The sequence below is a fragment of the Hippocampus guttulatus genome, chromosome 21 (genome assembly GCF_054856545.1).
Source record: "Hippocampus guttulatus isolate MCC_2025c chromosome 21, RoL_Hgut_1.0, whole genome shotgun sequence".
Taxonomy (NCBI): domain Eukaryota; kingdom Metazoa; phylum Chordata; class Actinopteri; order Syngnathiformes; family Syngnathidae; genus Hippocampus; species Hippocampus guttulatus.
The window spans coordinates 9,841,214-9,857,530 of NC_141281.1; the positions used below are offsets into that span (position 1 = coordinate 9,841,214).

At 45.6% G+C, this 16,317-nt stretch overlaps 2 protein-coding genes across 3 annotated transcripts in view; both read left to right on the top strand.

Moving 5' to 3' along the window:
* Positions 1 to 331: 331 nt before the first annotated feature.
* On the top strand, positions 332 to 5,057 carry ssr1 (signal sequence receptor, alpha). Of its 2 annotated transcripts, XM_086102385.1 has the most exons (10): positions 332 to 493; positions 1,461 to 1,627; positions 1,705 to 1,813; positions 2,451 to 2,554; positions 2,630 to 2,788; positions 2,856 to 2,932; positions 3,029 to 3,107; positions 3,196 to 3,289; positions 3,759 to 3,773; positions 4,003 to 5,057. In XM_086102385.1, the coding sequence occupies exons 1-10, from the start codon at positions 403 to 405 to the stop codon at positions 4,068 to 4,070; spliced, it is 963 nt and encodes a 320-aa protein (XP_085958511.1). In that variant the 5' UTR covers positions 332 to 402; the 3' UTR covers positions 4,071 to 5,057. The 2 variants fall into 2 exon arrangements, with proteins under 2 accessions (XP_085958511.1, XP_085958512.1); XM_086102386.1 differs by lacking the exon at positions 3,759 to 3,773.
* A 2,343-nt stretch (positions 5,058 to 7,400) lies between these two features.
* LOC147187068 (sodium channel protein type 5 subunit alpha-like) overlaps positions 7,401 to 16,317 on the top strand; it is a 53,816-nt gene continuing 44,899 nt past the window's right edge. The window contains exon 1 of the mRNA XM_086101387.1: positions 7,401 to 7,778. The gene's annotated coding sequence lies outside the window, so the exon portion shown is untranslated. The remainder of the gene's footprint in view (positions 7,779 to 16,317) is intronic.

The following is a 16,317-nucleotide window of genomic DNA, read 5'->3' on the forward strand; positions in this document are numbered from 1 at the left end:
ATCTTCCAAACATGTAACACCCCCCCCCAAAAAAAAAATCTTTAAAAAAACCTGATCAACATGTCGAAAATGGTTTTAATGAAAAATGCTGTAAGGGGGTCTCTAAAGAAACCTCCAAATATACTGTCTATATAATTAATATTAAATAGCAAAAAGACAGCGTCATAATATTACATTGGTCTCTGGTGCTAATTGTTTTAATAATAATGGCTTCGTGTCAAATTCGGCGTACGACGCTATTAAACGATCAGTGAGTCGAACTTGCGGTATAGCGCCACTAGATAGCGGTAGTGCGCTGATTGCGACGTTGCTTGTCTCGTACGAATGAAGAAGCAGTGGAGTAGCGTAGAAGAAGAAAAGCTGGCGTGACGGCTGTCCCCGTGTGTGACTGTGTTGTGCTGTATGAATGATTTGATGTTAGAAATGATGTCATTTCTTCCCAAACTCCTTCTGCTGGCGTTGTTGGCTTTCCCGGCGCACGTCGTTTTCAGGGGTTTGTATGTTTTTCACCTTTTTACGCCGCAAGTAGGAAAAACGAGTGGCGTTGAACTCGGCGTTAGCTTAGCTTAGTTTATTTTAGCTTCGCCGCTTCCACTCAAACGAAGGCCATTCAGTCTCCGTTTGACATGTGCCGCACGAATGAAACCATTCTTACATTGAAATATCGACTTTGCGACAGATTGGCTGACATTTGTTTTGCTTCAAATCCCCCTAAAAAATCGGAGAAATGTGCATTTGAAGTCAGTCCGCCTCCTTAGACTGACGTGTCCTTACTGCTAGCTGCAAGCAGAGTGGCTTGATTAGCTTGCCATTACAGTACATTTTCTTTAGTTAACTTGGCCTCACTCGAAAGACAATTTATCAAAAGAATTTTATATAACACCACTATCCTTACATGTGCTGTGTCTTTCAGAGCACTAAATCAAGAAATCAAAATGGAACACGCTTAATTAAATGCACTCATAAAGATACTATCACAACTGCACAAAATTTCACTTGGCATTGATCGCTTATATTACAGAAATCCTTTAGACAATATGTTCCATGTACCAAAATGTATAATTTCTTACCTTTCTGACACAACTTGTAAAGTCATAATATAAAACAATCAAATTGATAATAGTAATTCATAAGCTTATAAATTACCCCCCTTGTTATCTTTTTTTTTGTCACTATCCTGCCCCACCAGTTGCACACAATCAGCAGAAAAGTGCAAAGTTTGCCACTGGAGTTGTTTCAGCATTGCGTCACTCCTCTGTGCACACCGGCAGATAAACGCTGAGAGGAAGTGAGTCAATTTGGATTTCATACCGGCTACCACAGAGAGGACTTAACATAAGTAAAACATTCCTATCGTCTCTGTCCTGTGAAAAACATGTGTCAATGTTTTGGTCATTTAAAAAAAAAAAAAAACGTTAATGGGGTGTCCGAAATTCAGACTGCGCAATTTGTGCATGCAGGGCCGCTGGTGGGAGCCGAGATTCGGCGAGAGGACGATGACATGGACGTGATGGAGATGGAGGAAGACATCGTGGACGACGTCATAGACGACGGGATGGCCGACGACGGCGCGGTTGACGACGAGGACGATGAAGCGGAAGTAGAAGATGACGAGAACACGGAACTGGTGAGATGAGCAACGGCAAACAAAATGGCATGAAAAGGAATGCAAGTTCACACCGTCGATCCAATTTGTGCTTGTAGATGGAAGAAAAGGAGGATGATGATGATGAGGAGGAGGAGGAGGCGTTGGTCGGGGAGATGAAGGCGTCGCCTTTTGCCGACACCACCATCCTTTTTGTCAAAGGAGAAGGTTGGGGATCCTTCTTCTCGTCTGTTCTCGCTTGTTCTCAAGAAATGATCGACTGATCGTATAGCATCACACTCGACTACTAGCTTAATGCTAACATATCATGGGAAACTCCATTGACAGGCTTACAGTATGTAAATTAGCATGGACGTCACGGTCATTGGAAACCTTCAAAAGTGCTTCTTTAATATGCTCCTTGCCCAGCAACACATACAAACAGAGCAGACAACAAAAAAATGCTAAAATAAAAACGTCAAAATGTTAAACCAATCCAGATGATACCACTAGCTTAATGCTAACAAGTAATAAGAGACGCCAGAGACGAGCTAATGTATATTAGCATGGATACCACAGAAATTTGACTGTTTTACAATACTTCGAGCCGGGACAATTTTTTTGAATGGGGGGGGGGGGGTGTTCCACTGTAATTTTTTTCCTCATATGTTGTAATGTACTCAAAAAAAAAAAAAAACAAACACAGATCTGACTTCTGCTGTGTTTTTAAAAGAGCTCGTGTTCATCCAAACCATATCATAATGAAAGTCCGCTCGCTTTATGCTAACGTTTAATATGAGCCGTCACAGGCACGCCACCGTTAATTAGCGTAGTACCAGTGGAGCAATCCAATGGTGTGTTTCAGACTTCCCGGCCAACGACATCGTCAAGTTCCTGCTGGGCTTCACCAACAAAGGTTCCGAGAACTTCGTAGTGGACTCCCTAGACGCTTCGTTCCGATACCCGCAGGTAAGAACCGGATCGGATGAAAGTACCCATCATAGGCCGGCCATGATGTGCTGTTGTTCTTGCGGTTGGCGTCAGGACTACCAGTTCCACATCCAGAACTTTACAGCCCTGCAGCTGGGGACGGCGGTGCCGCCCGGGCGCCAAGCCACCTTTGAGTATTCCTTCATCCCGGCGGAGCCCATGGGGGGGCGCCCCTTCGGCCTCGTCATCAACCTCAACTACAAGGACGGCAACGTGAGTGCTCGTCGTCGTCGTCGCCGTAGCGACGCGCGCCGTCAAATGACGTGACTTTCTCCCGCAGGGCAACGTCTTTCAGGACGCCGTCTTCAACCAGACGGTCACCATCACTGAGAAGGAGGATGGACTCGACGGAGAGACGTGAGCATCTTCCTATTTTGGGGGTTCTTTTACTTTGAAACGTTTCAAAAAAATTGGCCAACCAACCCCCGTCGCGCTTCTTTCTGTACTCGCCAGCGTCTTCATGTACATCTTCCTGTCCGGCCTCGGCCTGCTCGTCATCGTCGGTCTTCACCAGCTGCTCGAGTCCCGAAAGGTAAGCCACCCTGCCGCTGCAGAGCGCGACGCGCGTGTTTATGCACCCCGCACATACGTTGAATGCGTAACTTTGTGCCTCCGAGCAGAGGAGGCGCCCGGCTCCGAAAGTGGAAATGGGAACCTCGAGTCACAACAACGTCGACCTCAGCTGGATCCCGCAAGAAACCCTCAACCAGATCAGTAAGCGCAACCCTACAAACTTTTTTTCCAGTCTCTTCTACTTTCTACTCCAACTCCCCACTTTGCTCATGACTTGAGTCTCATTTTTCCACCCTGCTCTCGTCTGTCTATTCTTCCCTCTTACTCAACATTTCTTTCCACTCTTCTCCTCTTTGGCCTTGAGCAATAAAAGTTTCCCCCAGTCCCGCCGTCGTCTCTCTAAAAATCCATCTGTCTTTAACTCATCCAGTACCAGCCAATTCTAGACCAAGTCTGAAAAGACGTTTAAAAACGTCTTTGGGAGTGAATGAGTTAATTATCTTTCCAAGTCACTTTTTGGCGATGTACGGTGTATGTTTTTTCTGTCGGGAGTTGTCACCTTTCCACCGCCCCTCCCCTCTCTCTCTGATTGAGCTTTTCTGTGCATGGGGATCACTCACTTTCTTGTCTGGTTTCTCCCGCCGCTTCCCGTTTCCGGTCACGCCTTCAGTGCAAAGTCGCAGAGGTGAGGCCTTGTTGCATCCACAATACTCCCACTGATATTTCACAAATGTTTGCCGTCATGCCCGCACACAAATCACGGGTATGCGCCGTCAAGTTTTGAAGGAAATTATGAACGTCGAACAGGCACCGGATCAGACCGATAGCGATAGCATCTCTTAAGACATCATCTCAAGTTGTATCGTCAGTCCGTCACTTGCGTCAATTTCTTTTTGTCTGCCCCCCCTCCCCAGACAAAGCGTCGCCCCGACGGTCTCCCCGCAAACGTAACCACAAACGCTCGGGGGGGTCTGACGAGTGAATGGGTTGCAAGCGACCAGGCGGGCCGCCACCACCGCGACGACAAAGGCGAGGACGGCAACGCCTCACATGGTCGCCGACCGAGGACAGTAACTGCGAGTGCCATCATGCCGGGCTCCCCCCCACCCCCCAAAAAAAACCCTTTTTAACATGCTGAACGCTCTTCCACACGACACAGATTCAACCGAATGGTTGTGTTGACCCTGATGATAATCAAGATGATTTTTGGAAGACGCTTAACTGCTGACGTCGCTGTAGTGAAGAGCTGAGACGAGGCTTGTCCAGTTGGAAATTTTTCCATGCGAATTGATTGGAATAAGAATGTGCATAATTCACAGTTGGCTGTTAATATTTTTATTTTTTTTGAGAGCCAGTTAAGAAAAAAACAGTTTGTGTAATTCCCTCAAATGTATGCGATGAGCGTGACCTTCATTGCAATGTTTACTTACCTTATGACGAGCAAAATGGTTCATGTTTGAATATCATATCTTTAAAATACCCTCAGTCCCCCCCCCCCCCCCCTCCGAAATCCACATAGGTCTCATGATTAACGTACAATTTGGCACTTTTTCAAAATTGCCCCGGTTTCAATTCGTCGTGGAAATTTCAATGTTTGCAGCTCTCCACTAGAGTGTCATGAAAAAAATTTTAAAAACACTCTTTTGTTTTCTTAAGTGTTTATGTGATGCACTGATGACTCAAGACAAGTTGAACAGGATGATGGTGATGATGATGATATTTGTTGACTGGCATGCACAGGAGCAAAAATGTCAGCTAATTTATTGGAAAGACATTTCTGGTGTGGGTGGGGTGTAATGTTTGTTTTACCACTAGAGGCGACACTGCTGACTTGCCTTCGTTTTTTTTTTTTTGGTGTCAGAAGACAAGTACAGAATTGAACTTTGTCCTTTATGTCAAGGGCTATGTTCATTGATTATTTCTTTTCTAATTTGCTTTTTAATGTCCAGCAAATAAAGGTTTATTTGCATCTTGTGTTGTTTATTATTCGTTTTTTAAGAAAAAAAATGATCACAATGAACAGTTGAGTTTACCAACAAAGTCTGAGTTAACACCTACTTAGTCTTTTTTTTTTGAGCGGCGAACTATGATCATTTTTTTTCTTAAGTCGTTTTTTTTTTCAAAACCAAACACCTTACAATAATAAATTTTTCACAAATTAAAAGCATTTTATACATGGATTTTTTTTTGAAGCGACCATTTATAGTTTAGGCAAAACAACCCAAAAAAAAAAACGAGCGTACCTTCAACCTTTAGGGCACTCATTGATATTCTACGAAAAAAAAAATCAGCTCTAGAGTGTCAGTGGGGGCCGAAATCAGAGTTTAATTCTGTTTTCAACATTTTCAAACATTTCCAATGTCTTGCAGAAAATCTTGTTCAATGGTAAGGAAAACCAGGTTGCCATTGGTTAAGACATATGTCGGCAGGATGTGGCACATCTGCCCCGAAAACGAGCCAATTATACCATAGTAAGAATTAGCTGGTCAAAATACATTTTTCTTTCTTGATCCTGACAAAAACACACACACACTCAAAAACGTGCCATTAACAGATTTGGAAACACGGATTAAAAAAAAATGTTACTGCCCCCTGGTGGTGATTCCGTGCCTCGTAATAACCAAAGAGTGACGCCTTAAATCTAGTCACACCTTTCAAACTTTTACCACGTTTACTCAATATGCTGCCATGGAGAAGAAAGTTGTCGATGATTTTTTCTTTTTTTTGCGCTTCCAAGGGTTTCCCCTGTCTTTCCGCAGCAATCATTTGGATTTGATTTTGCTCCCCCTGGAGGCGGCGAGGGTGCTCAGCAGCCTTCGCGGGATATCGTTGACGCTTCGCTGCCATGACAACAGGACAACAAACACACTTGGGAGAGTCAATCAGCACACGCTCGCGCACAAACACGAACCCCTTTAAAAGCCCCCGAATGTGTGAATAGTTTGTTAAATGGAATAAAAACAGACTGAGGCTTACTATGTTAATCGTTTTCACTGCGTGTCAAATCAATTAATGTGGAGGAGAAAAAAAAACAGGTTGTACTGTATTACATAAGAATGAGAGGCAGCGATTGTGGTAGAAATAATAGGCAGTCAACACTAGGGGGAGACTGTCGTACACTTGACACAGTTGCATGCTGGGAAGTAAATCCATTCATCCATTATCTAATCTATTTATCCCAGAAGGGTCGCGGGCGTGCAGGAGCCTACCCCAGTTGTCTTCGGGTCGTAGGCGGCGGGGGGGTCATTCCCCCTCGAACTGGTTCCCAGCTAATCGCATGGCACGCAGAGACGAACAACCACCCGTGCTCTCACTCACATTTCTTGACAATTTAGAGTAAACAACTAACCTGCGTGCATGTTTTTTTTGGGGGGGGGGGGGGGGGGCATTGTGAGAGGAAACTGGAGAACGCCCAGAAACCTCACGCAGGCATGGGGAGAACATGCAAACTCCACACAGGAAGGCACTGTGAGACGGACGTTCTAACCAGTTGCCCACCGTGCCGCCAGGAAGTGAATCATGGTGCTCAAAAACGACCAAACAAAACGACGAAACTTTGGCAAGTCGTGTTATATATCTGGACCAGAAAGGTGAGCTGAATTTAAACTCTTTGCTTTAACACTTTCCCCTTCCCAAATCTCTTGAAAGTCTTCGTGAGTTAGCTCGTTTGTGTTAATTCCTACACAGTTAGCAAGTTCATGCTACTTTATATAGTAAGCTAATTTGTAGTTTTTATGGGGTTTATGTTACTACTTAGACCATTAATTAGTTTTTACTTTATACACTTTTGGTTAGTTTATATTCCTTTCGACACATTTATATCTCATTCAGAATTCATGCTAATTTATACAGCTAATTCATACTACTTTGTACCTGTACAATTAGCTCGTTTATGCTTGTTGATGACGTCACATGCACTTGTTTATCGTACAATAGAGTTGCCGGAACTAGTTTTACTGACAGTTGTCTAGTTTCTAGGCATTTGGCGAGTGTTTACTACTTGATACACCGCTATCTTGCACTTCTTTAATTGTTATAGATTCGAAACGTTTTGGCAGTTGGTGCGAAAGAGGTCTTTTATGCTCTGACGTCATATTGTGGAAGCGGGACTTTGCGCGTGTACGAGAGCAAGGCGTAACCTCGCGATACTTATCCCCTTTCTCTCTCTCACTCTCTCACTCTCTCTCTCTCTCTGTCTCTCTCTCTCTGTCTCTCTCTCTCTGTCTCTCTCTCGCTCCCCGACGTCCAGGGGCAATCAAGCGTCCTGGGTGGATGTTGGTGCTCGTGTTGAGTCGGGCTGGCGGTCCATTGAGAGCAGAGCAGACTCGCGGACCTCCAAACAACTTACTGTCCACTCCTCTTTTCTTTCTTTCGGTCTTTCTGTCGTTTTTCCTCTCTTTTCTTCATCTTTGCCTGAGGCGCTCGTGCACGCGAGCAACAGCTGGCGCGCGCTCGCTTGGAGGACTTCTTTTTCTTTTGATTGATTGATTGATTGATTGATTTTGTAGACGCTCGTCGTCCGGGGACACTTGTCCACCTCCTCATCCTCCTTTTCATGATTCACATCGTCCTCTTCTCCATGGCTGGATGTAAAGACTGAGAAGCGCTCGGGCAAGCGCGCGCACGTGCACGCGCGACGTGATGTGAAGGCGACGGCGTGCACACTTTTTGCTTTAGAAACACTTGACACGTGAGTAGCACTTTTTTATGTGAAAGGTGAACTTATGCTGAGTTTGTGCTTTTCAACCTTTAAAAAAAAATATTTTCACACGTTTGATTGAAAGTCAGATTTTTTTTCTTTGCTTGTTGGGACACTTTGGCTCCTGGGGGACATGCAAGCGTTTCCTGTGTTCCTATGCAACCTGCCTGTACTCTTTCCATTCATTAACATCCTTGCCATGTGGCGTAATTATTCCCATAATAATCATTGACATTGTTTTTTTTTTTTAACATTACTTTTTCCATTCTTTCGGAACCTCTTAGTGCAGCCGGATTCTTATGATAATTATTATTATTCTTTACATAACATTCTTCTTTCCGTTTTGTAACATCCATGCTCCTGCAGTTTGATTTTTAATAATAATACATAACAATAATAATTATTACAATAAAAATAATAATAAAAATAATTCTGTCCAGTCGGTAGGATCCTCTGAATATTTCAATGTAAATTATGATAATTATTATTTCCATTGATCAAAATCTCTCATCATGCAAGCAAAACTAATTACAAAAATAATTATTATGGTTATTCATAATCAAATTAATGATGCATTTCTCTACTGAAACAATTTGGAGGAGCCCTTTGTGTTTGTGTGCGTGTGTGAGAGAGAAACAGACAATATTTGCCCGCTGAACTTTGACCTTTCATCTTTTGCCTGCCAATAAGCAAAAGTGTTACGGTCACAACCTTAACATAAATGCAAGGACCTTTGACCTCGGAGTGTCATCCGATCCTTGGTCGGCACAGAAAGCGCCTTGGTGGAGGTCACGTAACCTCGCTAAGCGTCGTCGTTTTTGTGGCTGCGTGTGCGGCGTTTGGCGTCATGGCGGCGGGCGCAGTGAGGAAAATGAGGAAACCCATGGAGGAGGTTCACTGTGGGAAGGAAGGATGAGGAATATTTGTCACATGTGTGATGATGATTAGAGATGACATATGACATCAACCCGATCGCGCGTAGCAGGACGGTGATCACATATGATCACATATGATAATGTTCGGAAGAAAACGTCAAGCTGACACCCATTTTTAAAATAGTTTAAACACCTCATTAAAACACATTTCAAAGACAAAAGAGAATCAAAAAAAACATGACACCAAGCAATAGGGCCCGCTAGCTTAATGCTAACCTATCTCGTGAAATGCCATAGACGGGCTAATACCAATTAGCATCGATGGCTGTCGCGGTGATTCAAAGGCTTCAACTAACAGCTCGTGTTCAGTCGTGTATAGCGAATATGCAACCTGGGAAAACGGCTGCTCGGAAAAGTCGTCAAGTTGGCAACACTGACTGTGCTTCTGTAAACTAGCTCAGCCAGCTTGAAATTACACAAAACGAAAACGAAAGATGGGGGGGGGAGTCATCCTGACAGAAAATCGATAAAATGGATCAATCGCCGAGCCCTTTGTCTTCGTCATCATTATCATCGTCTTCTTTTTCTTTGACGGTTCATTCTTCTTGGTTCTCCATTATTTCACTCTGACCTTTTTTTTTTGGGGGGGTGCGAGAAAACAAAAACAACAGCAAAAAAAAACAAACAAACTTAGAGACGCTTATAAACATCCTTTCAATTTCTTGAGCACTTCTCTTACGTACGCTCACAAATTATTTGTACTTGGTTTTGGCGATGATGATGATGATAGAGATCAAGGGAGGCGAGGGCGGTCTCGGGGGGGGGGGCGGTCACGCTGCGACTTTGAGTGCGAAAGGTCTTTCCCCCTTCCCCGGCGAAGACGGCGTGATCATTGTGCCGCTTGTCAACACACCACGACCACAACAGGTGGCCGCCGCATGCATCGCATTGGTGCGCGCGTGCGCCGCGCGAGGCTGCCGTTTGCTCAGAGCGGCGGTGGCGGCGGGCATGACCTTTTCTCCAACATGAGTCGTTGTTTGACGGATGAGAGAGCGCCCCCCCCCCCCGACCCACCTCGCCCTCCCCTCCGCGTATTTTGTGCCCGCGTGTGCGTGTCGAAGGTATGAAAAACTCGAGAGCAGCTGTCAGCGTTGCCTTTACATCCGTCCTCTTTTCGAGCGTCCATCAAATCAAAGTTGAGTCGGTGTGTGTGTGTGCGTGTAGATTTGGGTGTTGGTTAGTGTGTTTATTTTGTGTGTGTGTGTCTGTTAGTATGTGTTTGTGTGTGGTGCGTTGATGCACGTTTTTGTGTGCGTGTGCATGTGAGTGGATCACTGTGTGTCATGTGTGGGTGTGTGCATGTGTGTGTTTGTGAATGGGAATTTGCAAATATGTTTGTGTGTGTGTGCGTGCGTGCGTGTGTGTGTGTGTATTTGTGAGGTCGTCTGTGGTGTAGGTTTGCTTTTCTGTCATTGTGTCAGCATAAATTTGTGCGAGTGTTTCTATATGGAGTTGTGTGTTTGTGTGTGTGTGTTTTTATGTGCATATGTATGGTGAGTGTGTTTTGTGTTTATCGGTGTCTGTGCTTTGGTATGAGGGTCTGTGCGCGTGTGTGTGCGTGTATTGTTTACCCCAAAAAAAGTGTTCAGGATGAAAACTTCAGGAGCTGCCCGTAGCCTTTTAGCTGTTGTTTGTTGTCATCTCCCACTCTCTCACACACACACACACACACACGTCTAGCCGCTCTACGAGTGCGCTGAATTGTCTTACTCTTGAGGATGGAGTGTACTAGTACATGGACAGGAAATCGAATAAACGCTCAAATGGCTTGCCACACACACACACATGCATGCACGCGCACACACACACACACACACACACTCGCAAGCACACACATGCATTGCATTGCGTGTGACGCCGCGTCAGTTCTTGCCGAATTCTTCTCCTAATCCGACACTTTAATGATGCTGTCGCTCTTCGAAAGACTCTTAAAAGCCAACTCGTCAACTCTGCGCGCAGACGTCGGAGTCAGCAAAGCCGCTCGGCGCGCTCGGCGCCGCGCGCGCGTCCGGCAAGCAAAAGCAAAAGCCCGCTTTGCAAAGTGTCACCTCCGCGTCCCGCTTAACCGGCTCACCGTGCTGCGGCTTTTCCTGGCTTCGCCCCCCCCCCCCACCAACATTTCAAATGTTTCGTAACGACATCAACACGACCAAACGAACGAGCACCGCGTCGTCATACGTTTAGCTAGCTACAACTTGGCTAACCCGAACCTCAAAAGCTTGCACTTCCACGATGCATTTGCTCTGTGTTGGCGACGAATCTCCCTGCCGTCATTTTTTTTTTTTTTTTTTTGCGACGCAGTCACTTCATGTGACACCTCCACTTTTGGGACGTGCCCCTCACCTTCACGTGACGGCCCTCGTTTTGCGTGATGCCCTCACTTCATATCATTGCCCCCCACTTCATGTGACACTTCACTTTGAGTGACGCACTTCCTTCATGTCACATCGTCACTTCATCTCACGCCCTCACAAATATTCAGAATATCTTTTTGTGTGTGTGTGTGTAATGGTCGGGGGCAGGGGGGAGTGTTGTTATAAATCACACCTTGTGGAGTCAGTCGCCTGCCTCTCAATCATCACACAATCATTGAAATATGAGACACACACACTGACACGCAGCTTCTACCTGTTCATCAGCACGCTATACTTTGGTCCCATGGGTGGCATCTGTTACTATGGCAACGGTTGAAGCCAAGGAAGCGGATATGCACACTTGCACACTTGCGTTCACACACACACACACACACCCATACTGGACCTTTAAATGGTTTGGGGCCAGCAAAAGTGCGGTGTGCTTGATTTGATTACTTTTTAAAAACTTATTTCCCCCCCCCCCCCACCCCCCCACCCGATTGGATCTGATTTGATTGGTTCTGTCTCCCGTCATCATTTGTTGACCCAGTCATGCTAATATTAGCGACACGCGGGAAGTACACAGCGAAACCTCCCACGTGATGCTAGCAGCTAAATGCTAGCGACGGTGAGAGTCTTGACCGAGGTTGAGTTTGATGATCGGACCGCCTTAAAAAAGTCATGTGACGAAGCAGCTACGCATGCTCGGCACGCCTGCCCCCCACCCCGCGCCCCCGACCCCCATTCTCTCTCCCTCCTCTACCCGTTTGTCACTTACACTGCTGACAATGTGAATCTCATCCAGATCAAGTTTTTGGGCTTATTTTGTGGCTTCTCATTTTTGCACAATAGGGTAAATAAAGCTTAAAGTCATCATTAAAAAAAAAAAACGCATCGACTGGTGGTGAGATTTAGTTTTCGATGACATTGCAACGGTAAATGTGACTCCAGTGTCCCGCGGGCCGCACTAAATCAGCAGCGCCGTCCATCCGACATGTTAAAACACTTTAGTGCCTGATGATTTATTTTGATGAGGGGCGGCCATGTCACCCTGGCCACTTCCTGTCAGCGCTGGTCGCCTTCGCCGTCCTTCATCCTCCATCTCGGTGCCCGTCGGATGACGCTCGTGTCACCGAGGCTTTTCGACTCCTTTTCAAAAGCGGCCGTGATCTTTGTTTTCGGGTTCGTGTTTCACATGCTCGCCTCAGGATCTCGGTTTGAATCCGGACATGGGCTTTTCCATATTTCGATGCTTTTTTTTGATGTCTCTTTCAAGCGTGGAACCGGGGAGGGTGGGGGGGGGGGGAATAGCACAACTTTCTGGAAGCTTCTCATGTTGTTTGTTGTCAAGAAATGATGAAGATGAACCATCCTCATCATCACAATTTTGCAACACTCAAACTACAGTGACAGTGGAAGCAATCCAGACATGTCTGTGTGGTTGGGGGGAGTGTGTGTGTGTGTGTGTGTGTGTGTGTGTGTGTGTGTGTGTGTGTGTGTGTGTGTGTGTGTGTGTGTGTGTGTGTGTGTGTGTGTGTGTGGCAGTGGGGGTGTGGGGGGAGGGGGGGGTCCGTGCTGGCTCCGAACGCTGGCCCACTTTACTTTTCTTCTTCTCTGGCGAGCAGTTTGGCGTCCCCCCCCCCCCCCCCCCCCACAGTCGTCGTTTAGAGCGCTAACGAGGACTCTCAGGTGATGCTGATCATCTGAGAGCTTCATCCGTGTGGCAAATGCGTCTATCCCAACATACAAGCACGGCATTAAGCAGCCCCAGATATGACATGGGTGGGTGGGGTGGGGGGGGGGGCGATGCAGACACACGCACACTAAAAAGGTTGTTGTGCTTGTTTGCCGATAATGGCCGAGGAGCGAACAAAGCGATCGTGTGAGCCCAACAGGAAGTTGGCGTTGTTCCTGCAGGAAATGATGGAATAGTCAGTGCAGTGAGAGACACAGATCGATGACAGACAAGCGCGCACGTCAGTGCGGGATGGACAAGGCCGCCGCGTGTGGGTGCACGTGTGTGTGTGTGTGCGTTGTCCTTGTGCCGTGGCTTCATCAGTTTAGTGGTTCAAGAGCAGCGCAACAGACAGGAAACACTCCGTCACTCTTGACTCCTGCTCGTCATCCATCAGATGGATCACTGTGCATGTGTGTGTGTGTGTGTGTGTGTGTGTGTGTGTGTGTGGGTTTGGGGTGTGGCCATGGCCCAAAGCACACGAAGGAATGGTTAGCTTGTAGCTGAGGCTTGCGGTACACCCCCCTTTCTTTCTCTCTCTCTCTCTCTCTCACTTAATGGAACTTTACTGTGAGACTCATCCATTATATAAAGCACAATTTAAACAATTGCGTGCTACCAAACCAACCATCTCCTTCGATTTCGCAAAAGTCGGCCAGCGCAGTGCAAAATGCCATAGACGGGCTAACGGACGTTAGCATTCAATGTCATATTTTAGCACGCGCGTAGCGGCGACACTTCCATAAACAAAAATTCTCCTCGGTATTCTCTCTTTGTCATCTACTTGCAATTACAGTAGCACGCACACACACACACACACACACACACACACACATGCATGCACATCTGAAATATAGCAAGCGAACAAGGTACACGGTCTATAAAAGATGCCATGTTAGAGAGCCTTTACAGTACCGACAGTGTCAGCTGTGTCACAAACGAGTTAATGGAAAATTATTTAATCAACCACCGGGGAGCGAGAGAACAGCATCACACACACGCACACTCACACACAGGAAAAATAACAGAATGGAAGAGATGGGAGGCAGAGAGACTCAAGTAGGATAAATGTAAGTGGGTCGCTGTGGACACACACACACACGTTAGCGTCTTTTCATTTGAGTGGAAGGTAATGTCGTACATTTTCTCTCTTAATAATAAGAAAACACCGTATGTAATTAGAAACAAATATAACGTGGTGCGCCGCAACGTATCGCAGCGATCCGAATTGAAAGCAGGTGAGGCCGTATCGTAAGACTGTCACGAGGTGACAATTTGCAATCGTAAAGGCGCGAAGAGGTGAGGACGCGTCATAATGAGAGTAAGAAGAACGCAGTGTAGGTGAAGATGAAAGTTGCCAAGGGCGGGATGTGGCGTCAGCTTCAGGGTCGCAACCCTTCACATTCAACAAAATAAAAGTCTTTATGTTTTAGAAAGAAAAAAAAATTATCAAGGGACGCACTTGAGCGTAACTGACACCTTTCAACCACAGCACGCGGGCACACACACGCACACACACACACACACACACACAGTGAGATGGCCCGGCGAAGCTATAAGAGGCTGACGAGCGTCTCGTCTGACCTCCTTTGGTGCTAAATTAAAATGAACCTGAATATTGACGCCGAATAAAGGAGTTTGTGTGTGTGTCTGCGTGTGTGTGTGCGCAAGGGCATCACTGTGCTTGCGTGTGCGAGACGGTGAGCGATGACGAGACAGAAAGAAGCCAGAATAAGAGTTACACACACACACACACGCACGCACATCACAAAGGTTCTGTTGTTCACGCTCAACAATTTGACCTTTTTTGTTAAGTGAGAGCGAAAAATTGTGCAAGAGAGTCAAAATTTGCATACGTAAGGAAGGAAGTTTAAAACTGTAAACGGGAGCCATCTCACGTGTCGAATGCTGATTTTTGGCACGTGTGCGTGTGTGTGTTTGGGTGAGCGTGTGAGTTGTTTTTGGTGTGGGTGAGAGAAGTCTATTTTGTGTGCGAGTTTTTTGTTGCGTGAGATTTCTGCGTTGTGTAAGATTATCATTACTTCTTTTAATTTTAACGTCTATGTGAGCATTTTTTGGTGTGTGGATTTTTTGGTTTGCGTGAGAGTTTTAATGTGAGAATCTTATGGCGAATTTTCTGTACTGTGAGAGACTTTTGAATTTTTATTTTTTTGTGGGGATTCTTTTGATGTGTGAAATTTTGGGGGGTTTCGTGAGAGAGGTTCTTGGGGCATGAGAGTTTTTTATTTTTTTTGTCATGTGAGAGGTTTTCATGCTGTGTGTACATCCACATATTTAAACAAATATACCCTGCATTCCACCTGCAGTTGTTTACACGAGTTATTGTAATGAACCAGCTGCCTTGTGTGTGTGTGAGTGTGTGTGTGTGTGCACAGTCATGTGCATATGTGCAAAAAAGCAGGGATATGCACAGCACACAGGAAGTGAGTGTCTTCTTTTTGACGAGATAAACTCAGTGTTTCCATGGCAATGACTGGCATGTTGTAGGATCGTGTGTGTTAGCGTGCTAGCATCACAACGAACACACAGGAAGTAAATGTTTGAATGACGGACCGACAACCATTTTTCGGTGGGACAAACACACTGAAAACTTACTCAACACCTTGCTGCTACCTGAGTGTGTGTGAATGATAAATGCGTGTGTGCGTGTGTGTGCGCGCGCGCGCGTCTGGGTCGATCTGGCCCAGATTGTGCGTTGTGATCTCATCAATGTACCTCCAGCTGAAAGATGACTGTGTGTCGCCTCGTCTTCATCACCTGATATCGGACGCACACACGCACTTGTTTCCACTCTTTACTGTCTTATAATTTTTTAATTTATTTTAGTTTTTTTAAGAACACATTCTACCTATCTATTACCAATTTCCAGGGTTCCTCTAAATTTTAACTTGCGTGATAATTTAGGCTTCACCGTATCATAAACGTACGTGCTACATTCTACGAGATATGTATCTACGTATATCCATTTGGAAGATTTGATGTCAACACGAAGGCGCGATCCATACAGTCAGTGTAACATGTGTCCACTTTTACCAGGAAAAATATTTTGCGCTTGCTAGCTGTCAAGTCTTGCTGACTCACCTTGCTTTGATTTATATGTTTTAAAACCAATTGATTATTCATCTTCGCACTCTGATGCCAAAAGCGCTAAAAGATGCAGCGACAAAGTCAAGACGAATAAAATCGCCGTGACTCACGCGAGCGACTGCGCTCAACGCCAGCTAGCCTGCTAACAAAAGCGAGCTAGCGGGCTAACAAGCCGGGAGACATGCGGGCAAACTGGTTAAAAAGTGTCATCTTGCGTTGAATTCATTTTTGTGGGCTAGTAAGTCTTTCACAGTGCGGCCGTGACCCGCGTTTATTAGGAAGGATGCGAGAAATAATGAGCAAAATAACGAGATCATATAAAACACATTTTTTAAAATTGTTAACCATGCGACACTTTTTAAGCACAATTAAACTTATTTGACACTTATTAATGTATT